Source organism: Nicotiana sylvestris, chromosome 6 (genome assembly GCF_000393655.2).
Source record: "Nicotiana sylvestris chromosome 6, ASM39365v2, whole genome shotgun sequence".
Classification (NCBI taxonomy): domain Eukaryota; kingdom Viridiplantae; phylum Streptophyta; class Magnoliopsida; order Solanales; family Solanaceae; genus Nicotiana; species Nicotiana sylvestris.
Window position 1 is genome coordinate 181,474,531 of NC_091062.1, and position 17,993 is coordinate 181,492,523.

At 36.0% G+C, this 17,993-nt stretch overlaps 3 protein-coding genes across 5 annotated transcripts; 2 read left to right on the forward strand and 1 right to left on the reverse strand.

The window, feature by feature from the left end:
• Positions 1-919: 919 nt before the first annotated feature.
• Positions 920-1,369, reverse strand: LOC138871760 (uncharacterized). Its single transcript, XM_070149660.1, has one exon. The coding sequence runs from the start codon at positions 1,367-1,369 to the stop codon at positions 920-922; it is 450 nt and encodes a 149-aa protein (XP_070005761.1).
• Positions 1,370-3,064: 1,695 nt separating this feature from the next.
• Positions 3,065-10,115, forward strand: LOC104210562 (cullin-1-like). Its single transcript, XM_009759491.2, has 20 exons — positions 3,065-3,202; positions 3,881-4,042; positions 4,167-4,266; positions 4,664-4,849; positions 4,985-5,032; positions 5,122-5,325; positions 5,417-5,494; positions 5,858-5,947; positions 6,053-6,133; positions 6,247-6,306; positions 6,754-6,783; positions 6,863-6,949; positions 7,042-7,191; positions 7,284-7,339; positions 7,437-7,557; positions 7,641-7,802; positions 7,911-8,054; positions 8,137-8,355; positions 8,455-8,622; positions 9,660-10,115. The coding sequence occupies exons 2-20, from the start codon at positions 3,906-3,908 to the stop codon at positions 9,759-9,761; spliced, it is 2,223 nt and encodes a 740-aa protein (XP_009757793.1). The 5' UTR covers positions 3,065-3,202; positions 3,881-3,905; the 3' UTR covers positions 9,762-10,115.
• A 3,349-nt stretch (positions 10,116-13,464) lies between these two features.
• On the forward strand, positions 13,465-17,696 carry LOC104210561 (BTB/POZ domain-containing protein At1g03010-like). 3 transcript variants are annotated; one of them, XM_009759489.2, is made up of 5 exons: positions 13,465-13,536; positions 13,791-13,906; positions 15,108-15,174; positions 15,601-16,797; positions 17,004-17,696. In XM_009759489.2, the coding sequence occupies exons 2-5, from the start codon at positions 13,833-13,835 to the stop codon at positions 17,541-17,543; spliced, it is 1,878 nt and encodes a 625-aa protein (XP_009757791.1). In that variant the 5' UTR covers positions 13,465-13,536; positions 13,791-13,832; the 3' UTR covers positions 17,544-17,696. The 3 variants fall into 3 exon arrangements, with proteins under 3 accessions (XP_009757791.1, XP_009757790.1, XP_070006230.1); XM_009759488.2 differs by lacking the exon at positions 13,465-13,536 and having other exon boundaries at positions 13,588-13,906; XM_070150129.1 differs by lacking the exons at positions 13,465-13,536; positions 13,791-13,906 and adding an exon at positions 14,471-14,697.
• The last annotated feature ends 297 nt before the right edge of the window (positions 17,697-17,993 follow it).

Here is a 17,993-nt window from a genome sequence, read left to right on the forward strand (position 1 = left end):
TAGATTAGGCAAAAGAGAAATGGTTCCTGAATGAGTGACCTGAACTCTGTAAGAGTTTGGGAGTTTTACCATGAGAGGTTTAGCCAAAGTTTTTAATTCTGTAAATTTTTTTTTGTTGAAAGACATATGTTCTGTTGCTCCACTATCCAATATCCAAGACTCATCATTGATTTGAATTAAACAGGCTAATTTTTCACATAAATTTGTCATACCAGCATGTCTCACATTTGCTGCAACATCAGGGGTTTCTGCACTGGAATGTCCCACTCTCACTTGCTGAAGAAGCTGCAACAGCTCAGCCACATTTTCTTTGGTGAGATTCTGAACTCCTGATGCACTTCCCTGTTCATTTTCTTCATTTGAGAAGGAAGCTTTGTTTGCCTGGGCACTTCCTTGAAATCTTTTCTCCCTTGTGAACTTGAAATCAGCTGGAAACCCATGAATTCTATAACATTTCTGGATGCTATGTCTAGGTTTTTTGCAATAGGAACAAATTCCCAAATACTTCTTAGATTCAAAACTTGTTTTCTGCATCCTGTTTTCTAAATCTTCTGAAACTTCCTTGTTGGTTGGTAGCAATGAATGAGGCAGATTCCCCTGAGTATGCAGGGGTAACATGTATCTCCCTTTGCTTCTCGTCTTGAATCACCGGAGAGTATGCCTGTCCAATGGAGGGTAAAGGTGATGACAATAGAATGTTACTCCTTACCCCAATAAATATATCATTTAGTCCCATTAGGAACTGCAAAAGTCTTTCATCTTGGTGTGCTTTCAAGCTTTTGACTTTTGTACCACACTCACACTCACATACACAAACAGAAAATGTATTGAGTGCATCTAGTTCATCCCATAGGCTTTTGATTTTGGTGAAGTAAGTTGATACACTTGAATTACCTTGCACTACTGAACTTAATTCCTTTTATAATTGGAATAACTTTGCTCCATTTGCATGTCCAAATCTGTCTTCCAGGTCACTCCACAAATCGTTTGCACTCTGTGAATAGAGCACACTTTCAGCTATCTCTTTGGACAAAGAGTTGAGAAGCCATGAAAGTACCATGTCATTACATCTACCCCATGTCTGCTGGACTGCAGAATTAGTCTTAGGGATGATAAGAGTACCATCGATGAATCCCAGCTTGTTCTTTGCAGACAAGGCAATGATAACTGCCCTTCTCCAACCTCCATATCCTTTGCCATCAAAAACTGAGGATACAAGGTTCATCCCTGGGTAGTCACAAGGATGAAGGTAATAAGGGTGAGTGGAGTCAATTACTCCTGAAGCAAAGGTCACTGCAGGTGCAGGAACATTAGTGGTGACAGCAGAAGCAGAAGCTAGAGTGTCGGATGATTCTGGTGAAGTACCCATATAAGACAAGATGAAGATGAAAGAAGAAAAGAAAGGAGCTGATTTGTGACTGAGAAAGCAGAAAAATACCAGAATTAAACTTGCTCTGATACCATGAAAAAAGAAAAACGAAACTGTAATTTTCTGCTTGTGTATTTGATGAATGAGAAAAAACTTGTCTTTATCAAGTGTACAATCCCAAACTTATATACAGAAGAAAAGCTTTAGGGTAACCTCCTGCATTGGCAAGTGGCCAAGTTGTACATTAAAGGAATACAAAGATGGAACAAATAATTAAATAAAAAAAGTATGGGAAAACTACCTAAAATATAGTGTAGCATGTGCTGTACACTAAATTGTGTAGACCACAATTAGGCCCAAAAATATTAAACCCGTCCAATGCCAATTAGGCCCAATGCCCCAAACTCCTCAAATCCGTCCAAAATACCAAACACACTCAAATCAAAACTTTCTGCCTCAAACCCTCAAACCCTTCGAGAACTTTCGATTCCAACAGTAAATTAGTTGTCAAATATGTGTGTTCCATGTATTTATTCCCCCCCCCCCCCAATAATTTATCATTTATTTCTCCTGCATTACTTGAATAACTATTTATGTACTATATCAGATATATGTATTGCATCTCTTTCAATATCATGTCATGTCACTTTATTTAAGCTCATTTTATTCGGTAATATATGAAGTAAAAAAAGTCTTAGTAAATCCGGTTAGGCTTAAAATATTAATCCAACAGTTATTATATTTATTAACATATTATATTCAGATTTAGTCTTATATTTTAACACGCGAGTTTAACTTCGATTTTTACTTGACTGAAAATTACCAGATTCAATATTCTTCCATTTAATTTTGGTGTTATTCACTATTATTGAGATTCAGAAGGTGCTTTTGGATGACTGTGGTTATTATACGCAGCAGAATCTGGTACATTGCACGAAGATTAAGGTTATTATGCACAGACTGTGGTTTAATTTCAGGAAGATTAAGGGTTTTTTTGCAATTTTTTTTGGAAAGCTATATATTTTTAAGTTCCTTTTAGAACCAAAAAAGTTTATTTAGAAGGCATAAATAGGGTCAGCTAACTGATAAGCCGTTTTTTTTTCTTCTCACGAGCAGACCACAAATTGTTCTATTGTTTTATTCAATAAAAAAATACGTAGGAATTGTTCTCAACATATTAGAAAAGAATAAATGATCACTATTTTAAAAGTTATCCAATTGGTTATATTTTTATTAGTTTAGCGGACCCAACTTATTGGAGATTGAGGTGTAATAATTGTTGCTATACTCCTTCGCATAATTACACATATTTTAATAACTTAAGAAAATTAATTTTCTTGTTAAAGATGAATTTAAAGATCAATTTTGAAATAAGTCTCTCATTCTGGATAAACATTAAATTATTCATAGTATTTTATTATATAGTATTAGAAATTAATAATGTTACAGTTACAATATTATTCGTTATTGATGGTTTTTCCTTTCTTTTTAAATATTTATACTTTTAATTTCAATTAATTTTGAAAGTTCAAAATATCACGGAGTCATACTGGTTGTAACCACAAAAATAATTTGACCAAACAAAAGGAAAAAAAGAGTAAAAAACTACACAAATAATAAAATCATATATAGGGTCGAATAAATATACCAACAAATGTACACAAATTATAAGTAGCCAATTTCTGCCTCAAATTCCCTCTCTCTCCCTCTATTTTTTTCCCCTCAAAACTCTTTTTCTTTTATTCCAAGCTTGGTTTTGCTCTCTTCTGCCCTAGCTTTGCTCCTCTGCAGCGATCTCCTCGTGTGTGTTATCTTTCTCTGACGATTCAAATTGTATGTTTCTATTTTTCTCTCGATTGTTTTTCCCTCCCATCGCCCTCTATGTATTTTCCTTTCAGTCTATCTCTAATTTTGACACAAACCCTAACCCTAACTCTTTTGTCCTATGATTTCACATAGAACACTAAGTTTATTACGCGTAATTTAATTTTTTTTTCTGCTTTCGATATATAATCATTGTCCTTAGTGATTTTTACATGTCAATATTACGCGTTCGTTATTTGCTTCCATAGTCGCTTGACTTTCTGATGGTATATACTAATTTGTTGTTTAAGCAGAAAAGAATTAATATATCTGAAAATCTATGACTATCTTTGTAAATATTTGATTTCATCGAATGCTGCATATGATTGGTGAAGGGGATATGCGAGCCTATGCTGTTTTTTTTTTTTGTTTGTGGGGGTGGGTGGGTTTGTGATAAAATAAATGTAATACTTGTTGTAATGTCCAGACTAAAGCTAGTCAAGTTATGATGTAACCGTTCACAACTATTTTGTGCTTATTCGTTTTTATTTTGTTTTTCCGGTTAAATGTTAAATAGTTATATTTTTAATAGATTATTGCTTTGCGTGGGATTGGCTTTTACAAATTAGTTATATACTGTTGTGTTAATGTGGCTTTTTCTTTCTTGATAAACTAATGTGGGGGCTTTTCCAACTGCTCAATATGCAGATTGTTGTTACAAGAGTTACCGGAGATGACGATGAACCAGATGAAGACTATTGAGTTGGAGGAAGGATGGGAGTTCATGCAGAAGGGAATCACAAAATTAAAAATAATTTTAGAAGGGAGTCCAGATTCATTTAGTTCTGAAGAGTACATGATGCTCTACACGTATCCATAACTTTCTCTGTGCTTAGAGTTACATTTCCTTTTCTAAATCATGTTTTTTCTGCTTTAAACTTTTCATCCTTTTGGCTGGTATTTCTTTTTGAATTATCCTTAATTTGAAGAATAGCACTATCTATAACATGTGTACACAGAAGCCGCCTCATGATTACTCTCAGCAGCTATATGAGAAATACAAGGAAGCTTTTGAAGAATACATCAATACTACAGTAAGAACCTTTGGCTGTAAGACTTATCTCTACCAAGTTGTGTTGCATAGTTCATTAGGGTTGAGGTATAGTTGATGCTGTAAGTGTGCTGGACCATGTTCATTAACTTTATAATGCTCTGTGTGTGTTAAATGTTGCCATGTCAATTTTATCACAAAATTCAGAATTTCTTAAATATATGAATAAGATGTATGTATGGACTATATTATTGTGGTTTTTTATTTAGTGTAACTTATACTTCATATACCAATACAAACTCACAGGTTGAGGTAAGTTGATTACTAAACAGTGAAATGGTGCAAATCCATCTAAAATACTTCTTGATTTAGCATTGAGTATTCTCACTGCTCTGCTTTTCCTATTCAAGTTTCTCATCTGTTTTTATATTCTTTTTTAGGTTCTGTCTTCTTTGAGAGAGAAGCATGATGAGTTTATGCTGAGGGAGCTTGTAAAAAGATGGGCAAATCATAAACTTATGGTCAGGTGGCTTTCACGGTTCTTCCATTATCTTGATCGGTATTTTATTGCTCGAAGGTCACTCCCAGCACTTAATGAAGTTGGTCTGACGTGCTTCCGTGATTTGGTTAGTCTTTATGAATTTTATTTGATATACTGATATTTGGTTCACTTATCTTCTTTATGTTTCAATTTTTCTGGGATAAATACTCTTTGTATCGTTGTTGTACATGATATTTAGTTTTGTGATTGTTGATAATAGGTTTATCAGGAGCTGAAAAGTAAAGCAAGAGATGCAGTTATAGCACTGGCAAGTCTCTTGCCTTCTTCATTTTACACAATTTTGTATCATACTTTATGCCAGGAATAAGGGTCTCATTGACAGTCCTTTTTTATCAGATTGATCAAGAACGTGAGGGTGAGCAGATTGATAGAGCTTTATTGAAGAATGTGCTTGGTATATTTGTCGAAATTGGAATGGGGGAGATGGAGTACTACGAAAATGACTTTGAAGATGCCATGCTTAAAGATACTGCCGCATATTATTCTCGAAAAGCATCAAACTGGATTGTGGAAGATTCTTGTCCAGATTATATGTTGAAGGTAAAAATCCTATCTGCAATTCCATTTGCTGCATAAGTTGGTTGTGTCAATATCCCGGAATGAACTCTAATACCTGTTATTCCAAAAACAGGCAGAGGAGTGCTTAAAAAAAGAGAAGGATAGAGTGTCTCATTATTTACACTCTAGCAGCGAGGCAAAACTTCTGGAGGTCAGTATTGGAATTTAATGAGGCACTTGAAAATTGAAATATAAGGATTTTCGTGGCATCTTAACTACCGGAGAAAGCCATTTAGAACTTCAAAATAAACAGTTTCAGATTTATGTTAAATTGCAGTAGCTATTTACTTACTCCTTGACATTGTTATTTACAGTACTTGAATAAGGTTCAGAAGCCGTATAAGGTTCTCATTTATAAATGCATGCTGTCCTCGCAATGATAAACTTTTATATGCTGATTTCCCTTTTACCTGATATTTAGCAGGCTAAGTTTGTTCAGTTTTGAAACGAGTTATGTTAAATGTGCCTCTAGTTGTATCTATTCTCCAAAGTTGAGACTTAACTTGTGCTGCAGAAAGTGCAAAATGAGTTATTGGTTGTATATACCAATCAATTGCTTGAGAAAGAGCATTCTGGATGCCGAGCTTTGCTTAGAGACGATAAGGTATTAATTCCTTCCACATTAGGTGTCTGATAGTCGGTATGTATTTGACATCTTATTTGATTATTTTGTTTTATTCCTTATTCCTACAATCTCTATTCATGTCAGGTAGAAGATTTATCTCGAATGTATAGGTTATTCCACAGAATCCCTAAAGGGCTGGAACCAGTTGCAAATATGTTTAAGCAGGTATTGGTCTTCTATGTCTGTTGAGCAATCTCCGGTTTTCGTTGAGTTCTTTTTTTTGTTTTTTCTTTTCATTTTGGGTGTCTAAACACTTCGTGATGGTACATATTTTGCAGCATGTCACTGCTGAAGGCATGGTCTTAGTGCAACAGGCCGAAGATTCAGCAAGTAACAAGGTCAGTTGGCTAAATTCATGTTGTGCTTCACTTGACAATATGGTTTTGACACATTTTTTCTTATTTTAATTACTTTCATGCTTCTAGAACTATTAGAGAAAAAGTTTCATCTTAGGTGTGCAGGGAGTCCTATAAGTAGGAAAAAACAAGGGAAGGTGAAGAGGACTATGCTTAAGCAACCCAATCTCTGAAAATAATCAAGTAATCTAGAAAACAAGGAATTTGAGTGGATTAAAAAGTATTAGCAGAAATAAAAACATATACGTGAAGTTGCATCCACATGTTGTTCTTATGATCACCCAACACACGGCGCACGATAGCACCCACCCTGTTATTTACCTTATCAAAAAAAATGTTGTTCTTATGATTTGCGAGCTATTGTTTTTCCTTTGGTATTAACTCATTATCAGTGGAATTTGAAATACTGATGTTTATGTAATTCTACAGGCTGAAAGTTCCAGTGGTTCACAGGAACAGGTAAATCCACTTCTCTGAAATTTTACGTAATTTCAATTTTTACGATGGTTCAACTGTGTTTACCCCTCTCTTTCCTCAGGTCTTTGTTAGGAAGGTTATTGAGCTGCATGACAAGTATATGGCATATGTGACCAACTGTTTTGCAAATAACTCTCTCTTTCACAAGGTATATCCAACTGCTGTTGTTGTGGAGTTATGCTTTTTACCTTGAATAATTTGGGATATGATTTCTGATGTCTAAATTTTGAACTTCTATAGGCTCTGAAAGAGGCATTTGAGGTCTTCTGTAATAAAGTTGTTGCTGGCTGTTCTAGTGCAGAGCTCCTTGCTTCTTACTGTGATAATATCCTTAAGAAGGGTGGGAGTGAAAAACTCAGTGATGATGCTATTGAGGAAACATTGGATAAGGTAGCACTAACCAACATCCTACTTCACTTTCTGATGGTCTGTCAATATTTCAGCTATTATTATAGGATCATAACCGTTTATGTTTTATGTAGGTGGTCAAGCTTCTAGCATATATCAGTGACAAAGACCTGTTTGCTGAGTTCTACAGGTTGGAAGCTACATCTAACTTTTTTTTTTTGGCTGAGTAACTAGTTTCTTGTTACATCTTTAGCCATTTGTTATATGCTGTCTTCATAATTTTATAGGAAGAAGCTTTCTCGTCGATTGCTTTTTGATAAAAGTGCCAATGACGACCATGAACGGCTTATCTTAACAAAGTTAAAGCAGCAGTGTGGTGGGCAGTTTACGTCGAAGATGGAGGGAATGGTGAGGAGAGTGTATTACTTCTAATTTTATCCTCCCCCTGAGAAATATCGTGTTGAAACTTATGGTTTGAAATAACAAAACAGGTGACAGACTTGACGTTAGCGAAGGAAAATCAGAACCACTTTCAGGAATATCTCAGCAACAACTCGGCAGCTAATCCTGGAATAGATTTGACTGTCACAGTTCTTACAACTGGCTTTTGGCCTAGTTATAAATCTTCTGATCTGAGTCTCCCCGTGGAAATGGTGAGATCTGCTTCTCTTGAGATCTATAATAATTCAATTGCTGCTGCTGATTTGATTTTTCCTGTTTTGTTGTTACCCATGATTTACACTTTGCTGTTGGTATCTCAGGTGAAGTGTGTCGAAGTCTTCAAGGAATTTTATCAGACAAAAACGAAACACAGGAAATTGACTTGGATTTATTCATTGGGTACATGTAACATCAATGGCAAGTTTGAACCAAAAACTATTGAACTGATTGTGGGAACTTACCAGGTGATCAGTTTGTGAAATTGCTCCGCTGCAGCACCCCTGTCAGATACCAAATATTGTTATTGATTAATGTTCTTATTTTCAGGCTGCTGCTCTATTACTGTTTAATGCTTCGGATAGATTGAGTTACTCAGATATCAAAAGTCAGTTAAATTTGGCAGACGATGACTTAGTCAGATTGCTTCAATCCCTGTCATGTGCCAAGTATAAAATTCTGACCAAAGAGCCTACTAGTAGAACTGTTTCGCCAACAGATCATTTTGAATTCAACTCCAAGTTTACTGACAGAATGAGGAGGATTAGGGTATACATACTGTTTACAGCTACTTATATTTTGCTATGATGCTTCCCCTATATGTGCACCTGGGACACTTTTTCTCAATGACTTATTTCTACCATCCAGATCCCTTTGCCTCCTGTAGATGAAAGGAAAAAAGTGGTCGAGGATGTTGACAAGGACAGACGTTATGCAATTGATGCTTGTATAGTGCGCATAATGAAGAGCCGGAAGGTGCTTCCCCATTCGCAGCTCGTGTCCGAGTGTGTTGAGCAATTGAGCCGCATGTTTAAGGTATATGCCACTTCTTCATCTTTTGGATTTCCTCAGGTTAGGTATTCCATTTAGGAAAGCAACATAATTTGGCCTGCCTAAATGGTGACCATGACCTTCAATTTGAAAATGGATGACTGTTGCTCCACATTGGACATTCCATTTTTTCTTGCTTGCTATCCAATTGCATGTTGCTTAAAATTTGTTTTCGTTTTGTTTTAACAAGTTATCGATGTCCTAGGGATCGGTTTGCTAGTAGAATATCTCCAACTGTTATCACTTGTTGTCTGCTCCTTCAAAAAAAAAAATTCGGGAAAGAAGGATAAGTATGATTTACCCTCTTAGTTTTGCATTTATGGTGCATGATTGACTTTTGAAGGTTGAATTATACTGAGCCTGTTGCTCGACTAGCCATCTAATATAAGCTGCGAGAATGAAATCTTTCAGTTTCTTTATTAGATTTATTTTTTTCTGTACCTTTTTTCCCCTGTTATTTTCCGTTTCTTACCTACTAATATGACAGGGGGGCAACAGGAGGATGTTGACTTCTCTGTGACCTGCTATCCTTTTTTTAAAAAAAAACTCTCTTCATCAAAATGTTAAATGAAAAGAGGGTTATTTCAGTCCAACATGGAGTGACCTTTTTGAGGGAAAGCAAGCATATAATCCCTCCCCTCCTCCCACCCCACACCCCCAAGTTGCCTGGGAAGGATGTCTGCGAAGGAAATACTGAAAATATCATTTTGTCCGTGACCTCTAGTTTGTTATATATGTGTATATTTTCTTTAGTGCCAAGCATGTTCACCGCCTCAAAACTATGAGGTATATAGTAGGATATGTGGAGTGCTGATAATTCTGTACTTTGAGGTGTAAAATTTGTAACCGAAGATTGCCAATATCTTATCATATTCTCTTTGCAAGTGTCTTCTCCGCCTCCCAAATAGTTTTATCCTGAAATATAGTTATGGGCTCTATTTGGAGAGAGATGTTTGTTTGTGTATTCTAATTGTTGAATTTTTCTATTTTACCTATCCTAAAATTATAAAACTTGTGTGTAGCCTGATTTCAAAGCAATCAAAAAGCGGATTGAAGATCTTATCACTCGGGACTACTTGGAAAGAGACAAAGAGAACCCAAACTTGTTCAAGTACTTGGCCTGAGGCAACAAGCTGATACCTGGGTGATATTGAATGCTCTTGGCACTATTGAAGTGTGAGTACAGCTGGGTTTTGATTATTAGCTAAGGACAATAGCAGGGAATTTTTTTGACCTTGCCTGAGTAGGCAACTTGTGCAGTTGTTAGAATATCACCACCTTTTTTCAGAAGTTGGCGGCACTTGAATTCCTTGCAGTATATATTTCAGCCGTGCAGTATTATTTCCTCATGTTCCTGATTGTCATGTCATTTAAATGCCGCATCTTTTTGTAAATTCTATGCTTTGGTGTTTCTAGACGTGCAATACTTTCCCTGGATTTATAAATGGTTCAATGTGGACATAATATCTTAACCTGTTCATGGCCTCGCAAGTTTCCTTTTTGAAGAATAAATTTCAAATAACAAGAACTATTCACTTCATTGTAAGGTGTTTTCATAAGTTTTCCCATATCTTATGGCCTGACTTAGAATTAATGTTGAGAAAATTTTATCATTTGTTCAACTTGCCTGGTTGGTACAAAGTTTAAGAAAGACTTTTGGTACCTGCCACCTATCGTTAGAAATTGTGGTCTTGGATATTGTCAATGACATTTCTATCGCTACAAGAGCATGTCATTAATGGTAAAACCAGTTGTTTACTGATGTAGAGTTTCCAAGTATTAGAAGTTGCTAGTCCTTCTTGGAGCAAACTAAAAGGAATGAGCGGAGTTTTCCCCCTACCCTCTGCCTTCCAATTATTAAAAGTTGTTAATCCTTCTTGTGCGTAAGTATGAGCCGGATATTTGATTGTACCATTCGAGAAATGTATAGCAACTCTCATAACTCCATCGATCAATTCTTATTTTTCTTTTCTCTTGATTGATATTTTCCGATCGAAAATGTGCCAAGTTTTTATTTGCCTCAGTCTTTTTAAGAATATCACATGCCCAAAAGAGACGAAAATAAAAAGAAACGAAAATAAAGAGCATTATTGAGTTGTTTCTTTTGAATTTGTTAAAATTTTATGTTTGTGGAGTTTTCTTCTTTTGTGTACACATCATTGCAGCAACAAGCCTTTTTGGTGGGTCCAATCTTCTGGACCTTTTTATTGAAAAAATATCGTTTTATATCCCTATTGGCTGCTCTTGCTCTTCTTCATAAGGTCCAAAACTTACTAACCCCTCAATGAAAGAACAAAAAAAGAACATAATTTGTAAGATCTTTCACTATAATATGCAAGTTTTACTTATTTTTAAGTGCAAGAATGGAAATATTTCATGCGAACAAGCTAAAACAAGGAGAGCATCAGTTGTGCGGAAAATATACGTGGAGTTTGAAGTAGTGTTGCTCGAGGTGCAAATGGAATTAGCTTTTTATAAGACTTCGAATATCAACAACTGACTCAATAAAATCCCACAATGGGATCTGGGGATGGTAGTGTGTACGCAGACCTTACCCCTACCCCAATGAAATAAAGAGTTTGTATCCGAAAGACCCTCAAGTGTATTACTAAAATTCTTTGATTACCATGACACCCTTTTGCGGGAAAAATACACTCTGTAGATAGGTAAAAAAATAAATTATATGTATATATACTATGTATTGACTCCCCTTAATTTTCTGGTATATTTACTTTTATAACGAAAATTCTGCGTTCGCCATTGATTGTGGATCAGTCAAACAAAGAAGTTATGGGAGTAGTTATTATAGGTTAATGTTAAGATGTGTTGGTGGCGCCTGAGACCTTAAGGGAAAAGCATTTGAGATGTGTCAATAGGAAAAGATAAGTTCAGATAAATTATTCATAAAAAAAGCGACTGTTTCGTTAAGATTAACCTTTTTGTTTCCTGTTGGGAGAAAGCCTGCAATGTGGTCCTGAACAAACTGTGAGTACCTTTTAATTGTCAAAGTAACAGCGTCAGAAAAAGAAAAATACCCACTATGCAATTTCTCAAATCTATACTGCAGATCCCATTATGATCCCAACCACAACAGCCATTGCCAGCTACAAATAACAATTTGGCATTTAATTTGGGTCATTTCAATCATTGCCCCCATAACACTTCTATGTTGGAGCAATACTGAGTCGGACCACTCCATGTTTCATCCCCATGCTTTGATGCGGTAGATAACACGGAGGCGGATTCAAAATTTAAACTTTATGAGTTCAACCTTCAAAGTTCATAGCATTAACTATTAAATTCATTGTCTAGACCTACTATTTATTGCAATTTTATCATTATTACACATAAATTTAAGTTCCGTATTGAAAGTACAGGGTTCAGATGAACCAGGTGACAAAACTCTAGATATACCCCTGAGATAATACACTATCAATATAGTTTAATTTGCGATAAATTATTAAGTGACACATGTTATAGAGATTTCGGCAAAGGGCCAAATATACCCCTGTACTATGAGAAAATGTTTAAATATACACTTCGTTATACTTTTGGTCCAAATATACCCCTGCCGTAAATCATAATACTATTGGTTCAAATATACCCCTCTTCAGTTAAGTTTGTCCAAAGTGGATATCCAATCCTACGTGACACTGACATTTGATGAGGCGGATGCCACATGGCATGCCACCTAACGCCTTTAATCCATATATAAAAGATTAAAATTTGGAAAACAATATTTTTCATGGCAACAATAATGGTGGCAATAGCGGTGGAGGGGAAGAAAATTTTAGTGGTGAAAAAAATATATAAGGGAGGGGTAAAATGGGTTAGGGGTGCTGAGATGGCAAGCCATATGGCATCACCTCATCAAATGTCAGTGCCACGTAGGATTGGATGTCCACTTTAGACAAACTTAACGGAAGAGGAGCGTATTTGAACTAATAGTATAACGACATGGGTATATTTGGACTCAAAGTATAACTAGAGGTATATTTAAACCTTTTCTGGTAGTATAGGGGTATATTTGGCATTTTAACCAATAATTACCTTATTAGTGACATAACTAAATAAAAAAAATTACGTTGTGTGGCTCAAAGATGAAAATTAAAGCTTCTCATGATTTGATGAATGGCGATTATGTCATCAGCAAAGGACACAATGTTTGCATTCATTAAAATTACGCGTGCACGCTAGCAATGTCCCAGTTAGTCACCTGAAACATCATCTTCTAAGGGGTTTTCAGTAAATAAGACTGTTAAATTTAGCTTAAACTTGTACAGTATCACATGATAAAAGAAAAGGGTTGCGATAGACTAGCAGAGAGTAAAAAATTGTCAATCCTCATAAGCGACCCCTAACTTATTTGAGAGTTATTGTTGTTGTAAACTAATGGTTTCACATTTAAACAACTTTACTGCCCCATTACTAAACAGTCTTGAGTTTTGTCACAAATGAAGTCCAACATCTTTGATAAAAAACCAAAACATGCTGAAAAAAGTCACTCACACCACTTTTCCACCGTAAAGTAGCACTAAGAGGAACAATGTATCCTTTGACTTAACTAATTAAATGTACTTTAGACATTCATTTAGATTAACGTTAAGTTTTTATACTATCATGAACTTTAGCAACCTGAAAAATAAGCATGGCTGGCTAATAATCAGAGGCGGATCTACTTTTACCATTGAGGGATTACCGGACCTCGTAAACTTAGACAAAAATCTTATATATGTATGTGTGTATACCTTAAAATGATTATATAAATAGCTTGGTACCCTGAATACTAAAAAGCCGGCAGCGATAAAAAAATAATAGTGCCACGGTTGCATAAAAATTGTTGATCCGCCTCTTCTTGCTATCATGATTAAAATACACCTTTAGTGTATAATTTTAATGGTAATGGCTTTGTATGTGTTGATGAGACTTTCTCATTACTCAAGAGGGCCTGCTCTCTGCCCTTTTCTTCCATATTTGACACAAAAAGCACTCACCCAGAGAAGGGGAGAGAGAGATAAAATGCCAGCAAATAAAGTTGAGCTTAGTTTAGGACTTTGATGTGCTCTTACAATGAAAAGCTGTTGATCAAAACATATTAGTATTAGTTTTAAGGACTGATTGACACAGAGAATTTAATATAGTGGAATTTGCAGGCTGAAGCTGAAGTTTGAGGCTTTGTTTGTTTTGCTGAGAAGATGGGAGTAGTTACAGTTGCTGAACTGAAGACAAACATATCTGTGAAGAAGTCTAGAGGTCATCTTACTGAATGGTACTAATTTCTTTTCTTTCTCCTAATGACTTAATTAGTTCTCACCATATTTGGATATTTCTCATTAGTGCTGCACTAATTAGAACCAGTTAAACGGTTATGCAACAGTGCTGCATAGTGTAAATTAATAAATTTTCCAGAACCTTTGCGTAGCTGGTAAAGTTGCTCCCATGTGACTAGGAGGTTACTTGTTCGAGGCATGGAAACAACGTCTTGCAGAAATGCAGGTAAGACTGTGTACAATAGACCCTTGTGGTCCGGCCCTTCCCCGTACCCCTCGCACAACGGGAACTTAGTGCACCGGGCTGCCCTTAAAGGTGCAATAAACCACTTTCCAGATTTTAGCACCCAGATAGATGACCACAACTTATGGGTTATGACCGACCATATTTTGATCAGTAATATGACAGGACCTGACTTTTACAAAAATTGGAACAATTTTCCAGCTTTGGTATATGATTGTGATGACTCACATATGTATATCTATGCTATGTGTCGAAAATGTGTGGTTGAACCTGTAGACCAAAATCTGCATCTTCCTCTGAGTCAACGATCAAGCTGATCGTTTTCTTGTTTCAACATATGGTGTGGACAGCTATAGTTATGTCAATAATTTTCAGCTTAGCTTGTCTACCTTATGAGGGCCCCAAGCAAGTACATATGAGTCATATAATTAGCTGTTAGACTATGGTAAACCTTGCCATCACATACAACTAGGGATAGATTTCAAAGAATGAACCAGAAGATGATATACCACTCGCTAAATTGGATCTGAATGCCGAATACTAATGGTATTGTAGCTTAGTTTAAATTTTCAGCTTGTTTACCTTATGGCTATGTTGTTTGAAGCTTCAATTTAGTATCTAGATAACTTTCAGATCGAATCCAAATATTCCAGTCTTTTATTTTTGACATGTAACTTGTACATCTAGTGAACAAGTTGATTATCATTTTCGTTTCTTATTAAGACGATATTGTGCTATCGGAAACAACCTCTCTATCTGTATAAGGTAGGGGTAAGTTTTGCGTACATACCACCCTCCAGACCCCACTTATGGTATTACATTGGGTATTTTTTTTTTGTTGTTGTTGTGAAAATTTTTGTTGTTATTAAGACGATATTGTGCTATATCATGATTTCTCTTAGGTACAACTTTTCTCTTCAACAGCTTTTTAATATTGACCAAATTTACTGTGGCAGGCCAATATCTGATGTTTCTAGTGATCTTACAATAAAAGTAGGAGCTGCCAGTTTTGCTCTTCACAAGGTATGAATAATGTAGCACCAAAATTTGCTTTGCTCCTGTATTCTTGATATACTGATTCCCTTCATAAGTTATTTAACTACTCAAGTCTAGCAATAGCAACAGTCATGCCAACTAATGGTTGGTCCACAGATAGATTGGAAAGGACAATCATAAGTTTAGTTGTATAAGTTGTCGATCCACATAATTGCCGTCCTGTCTAGATGAAATAAAAGGGGAACCTTGGGGTAACTGACAAAGTTGCTGCCATGTGACCAGGAGGTCACGGGTTCGAGTTGTGGAAACAGTCTCTTGCAGAAATGCAGGGTAAGGCTGCGTACAATAGACCCTTGTGGTCCGCCCCTTCTTCAATAGGAAAATACCATACAAAAAAGAAGGAAAAATAAACCACTTGGACGTGTTTATAATGCATATAGACTCTTTTTGCAGTTCCCTTTAGTATCTCGAAGTGGAAGGATAAGAAAGCTGCTGCTTGAGGCAAAAGATTCAAAGATGTCAAGACTGAATCTTCCTGATCTTCCAGGTGGATCTGAAGCATTCGAACTCGCTGCGAAGTTCTGTTATGGAGTGAACGTTGAGATTACCATATCAAATGTTGCAATGCTAAGATGTGCATCCAGTTTCCTGGAAATGACAGAATACATCTCCGATAAAAACCTGGAAATACGAACCGAAGTGTTCTTGAAGGACACAGTATTCCCAAACATATCCAACTCAGTGTCTGTTCTTCACAGCTGTGAGAAACTACTACCAATATCAGAAGAAATCAAACTCATAAGTAGGTTAATCAATGCTATTGCTAATAATGCTTGTAAAGAGCAACTTACATCTGGTTTTTTGAAATTGGAGCATAATTTCCCATCCAAACCTATTAAAAGCCTTGATATAGAGACAGCATCGGACTGGTGGGGCAAATCACTAATTATGCTGAACCTGGAATTGTTTCAGAGGGTTTTGTCTGCATTTAAAATAAAGGGTCTTAAACAAGATATTATAAGTAGAATCTTGATTAACTATGCCCGAAATTCTCTTCAGGGGTTCATTGTTAAGGATCCTAGTTTGGTTAAAGGAAGTTTCTTGGATTTGGATCTACAAAAGAAACAAAGGGTCACCGTGGAAACAATAGTTAGCTTGCTACCAACACCGTCGAGGAAAAGTACAGTCCCAATAGCCTTCCTTTCGAGTTTGTTAAAATCTGCAATAGTAGCATCAGCATCTACTTCTTGTAGATCTGATCTAGAAAGGCGCATTGGTCTACAACTGCATCAAGCAATTCTTGAGGATATTCTCATACCTGGAAATGGGAATGGAAACAACCATAGCCCTCTATATGACGCTGATTCAATCATAAGAATATTTTCCATTTTCTTAAATTTGGATGAGGATGATGTAGAAGATAACCAACTAAGAGATGAATGCGGAATGGTTTTTGACTTTGACAGCCCTGGATCTCCCAAACAAAGCTCAATTCTTAAGGTTTCAAAATTATTGGACAATTATCTAACAGAAGTCGCACTAGATTCAAATTTAACACCATTAAAGTTTACAGCACTGGCGGAGTTACTTCCAGACCATGGCCGTCTAGTTGATGATGGACTGTATCGAGCTGTAGATATTTTCCTCAAGGTAAGCTTTAATATGACTTTACTGTTATACTGGTGAAAAAAGTGTTTTGCTTACTGTTATAATGGATAAAGTTCAGTGATGATATGTGAAATAACTTGTCGTTCCTTTATAAGAATGAAATGACACATGTCCACAGTTCTGCAGGCTTAGTGAACATTTTCACGTGTTAGTGCGTTTGAATGCGATACATGAAATTTTTATCGCAGGTTCATCCGAACATTAAGGACTCAGAACGGTATAAACTCTGCAAAACTATTGATTGCCAGAAACTATCACAAGAAGGCTGCAGTCATGCTGCACAAAACGAGCGGCTGCCTGTACAAATGGCAGTTCAAGTGCTGTATTTTGAACAAATCAGGCTGAGAAATGCAATGAATGGGGGACAAAACCAGTTATTCTTTGGGTCAATGAACAGTCAGTTTCCTCATCGTTCAGGCAGTGGAATAGGAAGCGGATGCATTTCTCCGAGAGATAATTATGCGTCAGTGAGGAGAGAAAATAGAGAATTGAAGCTTGAGGTAACAAGAATGAGAATGAGGCTTACAGATTTAGAAAAAGATCATGTGTTTATGAAGCAGGAGCTAGTAAAACCACATCCTGCCAATAAGTTATTCAAGTCATTTACCAAGAAATTGAGTAAGCTCAATGCAATATTCCACATGAAAGATTCAAAGACAGTAGTGGGAAAAGCAAATTCAGAAAGTCGGTTTCCTTTTCAGAGGAGAAGACATCATTCAGTTTCTTGATGCTGTATTGAACTTGTGAATAAGAGTGTATAGCCCTTTTCTTTCTTCTTCTTTTGGAATTGTGATGTTTTTGTGATCTTAGACTAAATATTTCCTAGTTTAATATCTGTGTTGACTGAAGCTGCTTCCTTGTCTTTTGAGTGTAACTTTGAAAGTAAATACTCTAGCTTGTAAATCATACTTTATAGGTATACCTACCGTGTGAAAGTCCTCAGAGCCTTCCTGCACTCGACACTTTCTGATTACGCCCAACTCTACTCCTAAAAAAGATAAGCGGTCGCTGCAAATATAATCCGGTCTAAAAGTCCAAAATCGAATCCCACAGAGAACTAAGATTTTGCTGTAACTATTAAGTATCACTAAAAATACAAGCTCGAACAATTTCTAATTTATAAGTATTATGATTATGTTTTCTTACTAATTAACTAGCAAATTAAAATATAATACAAC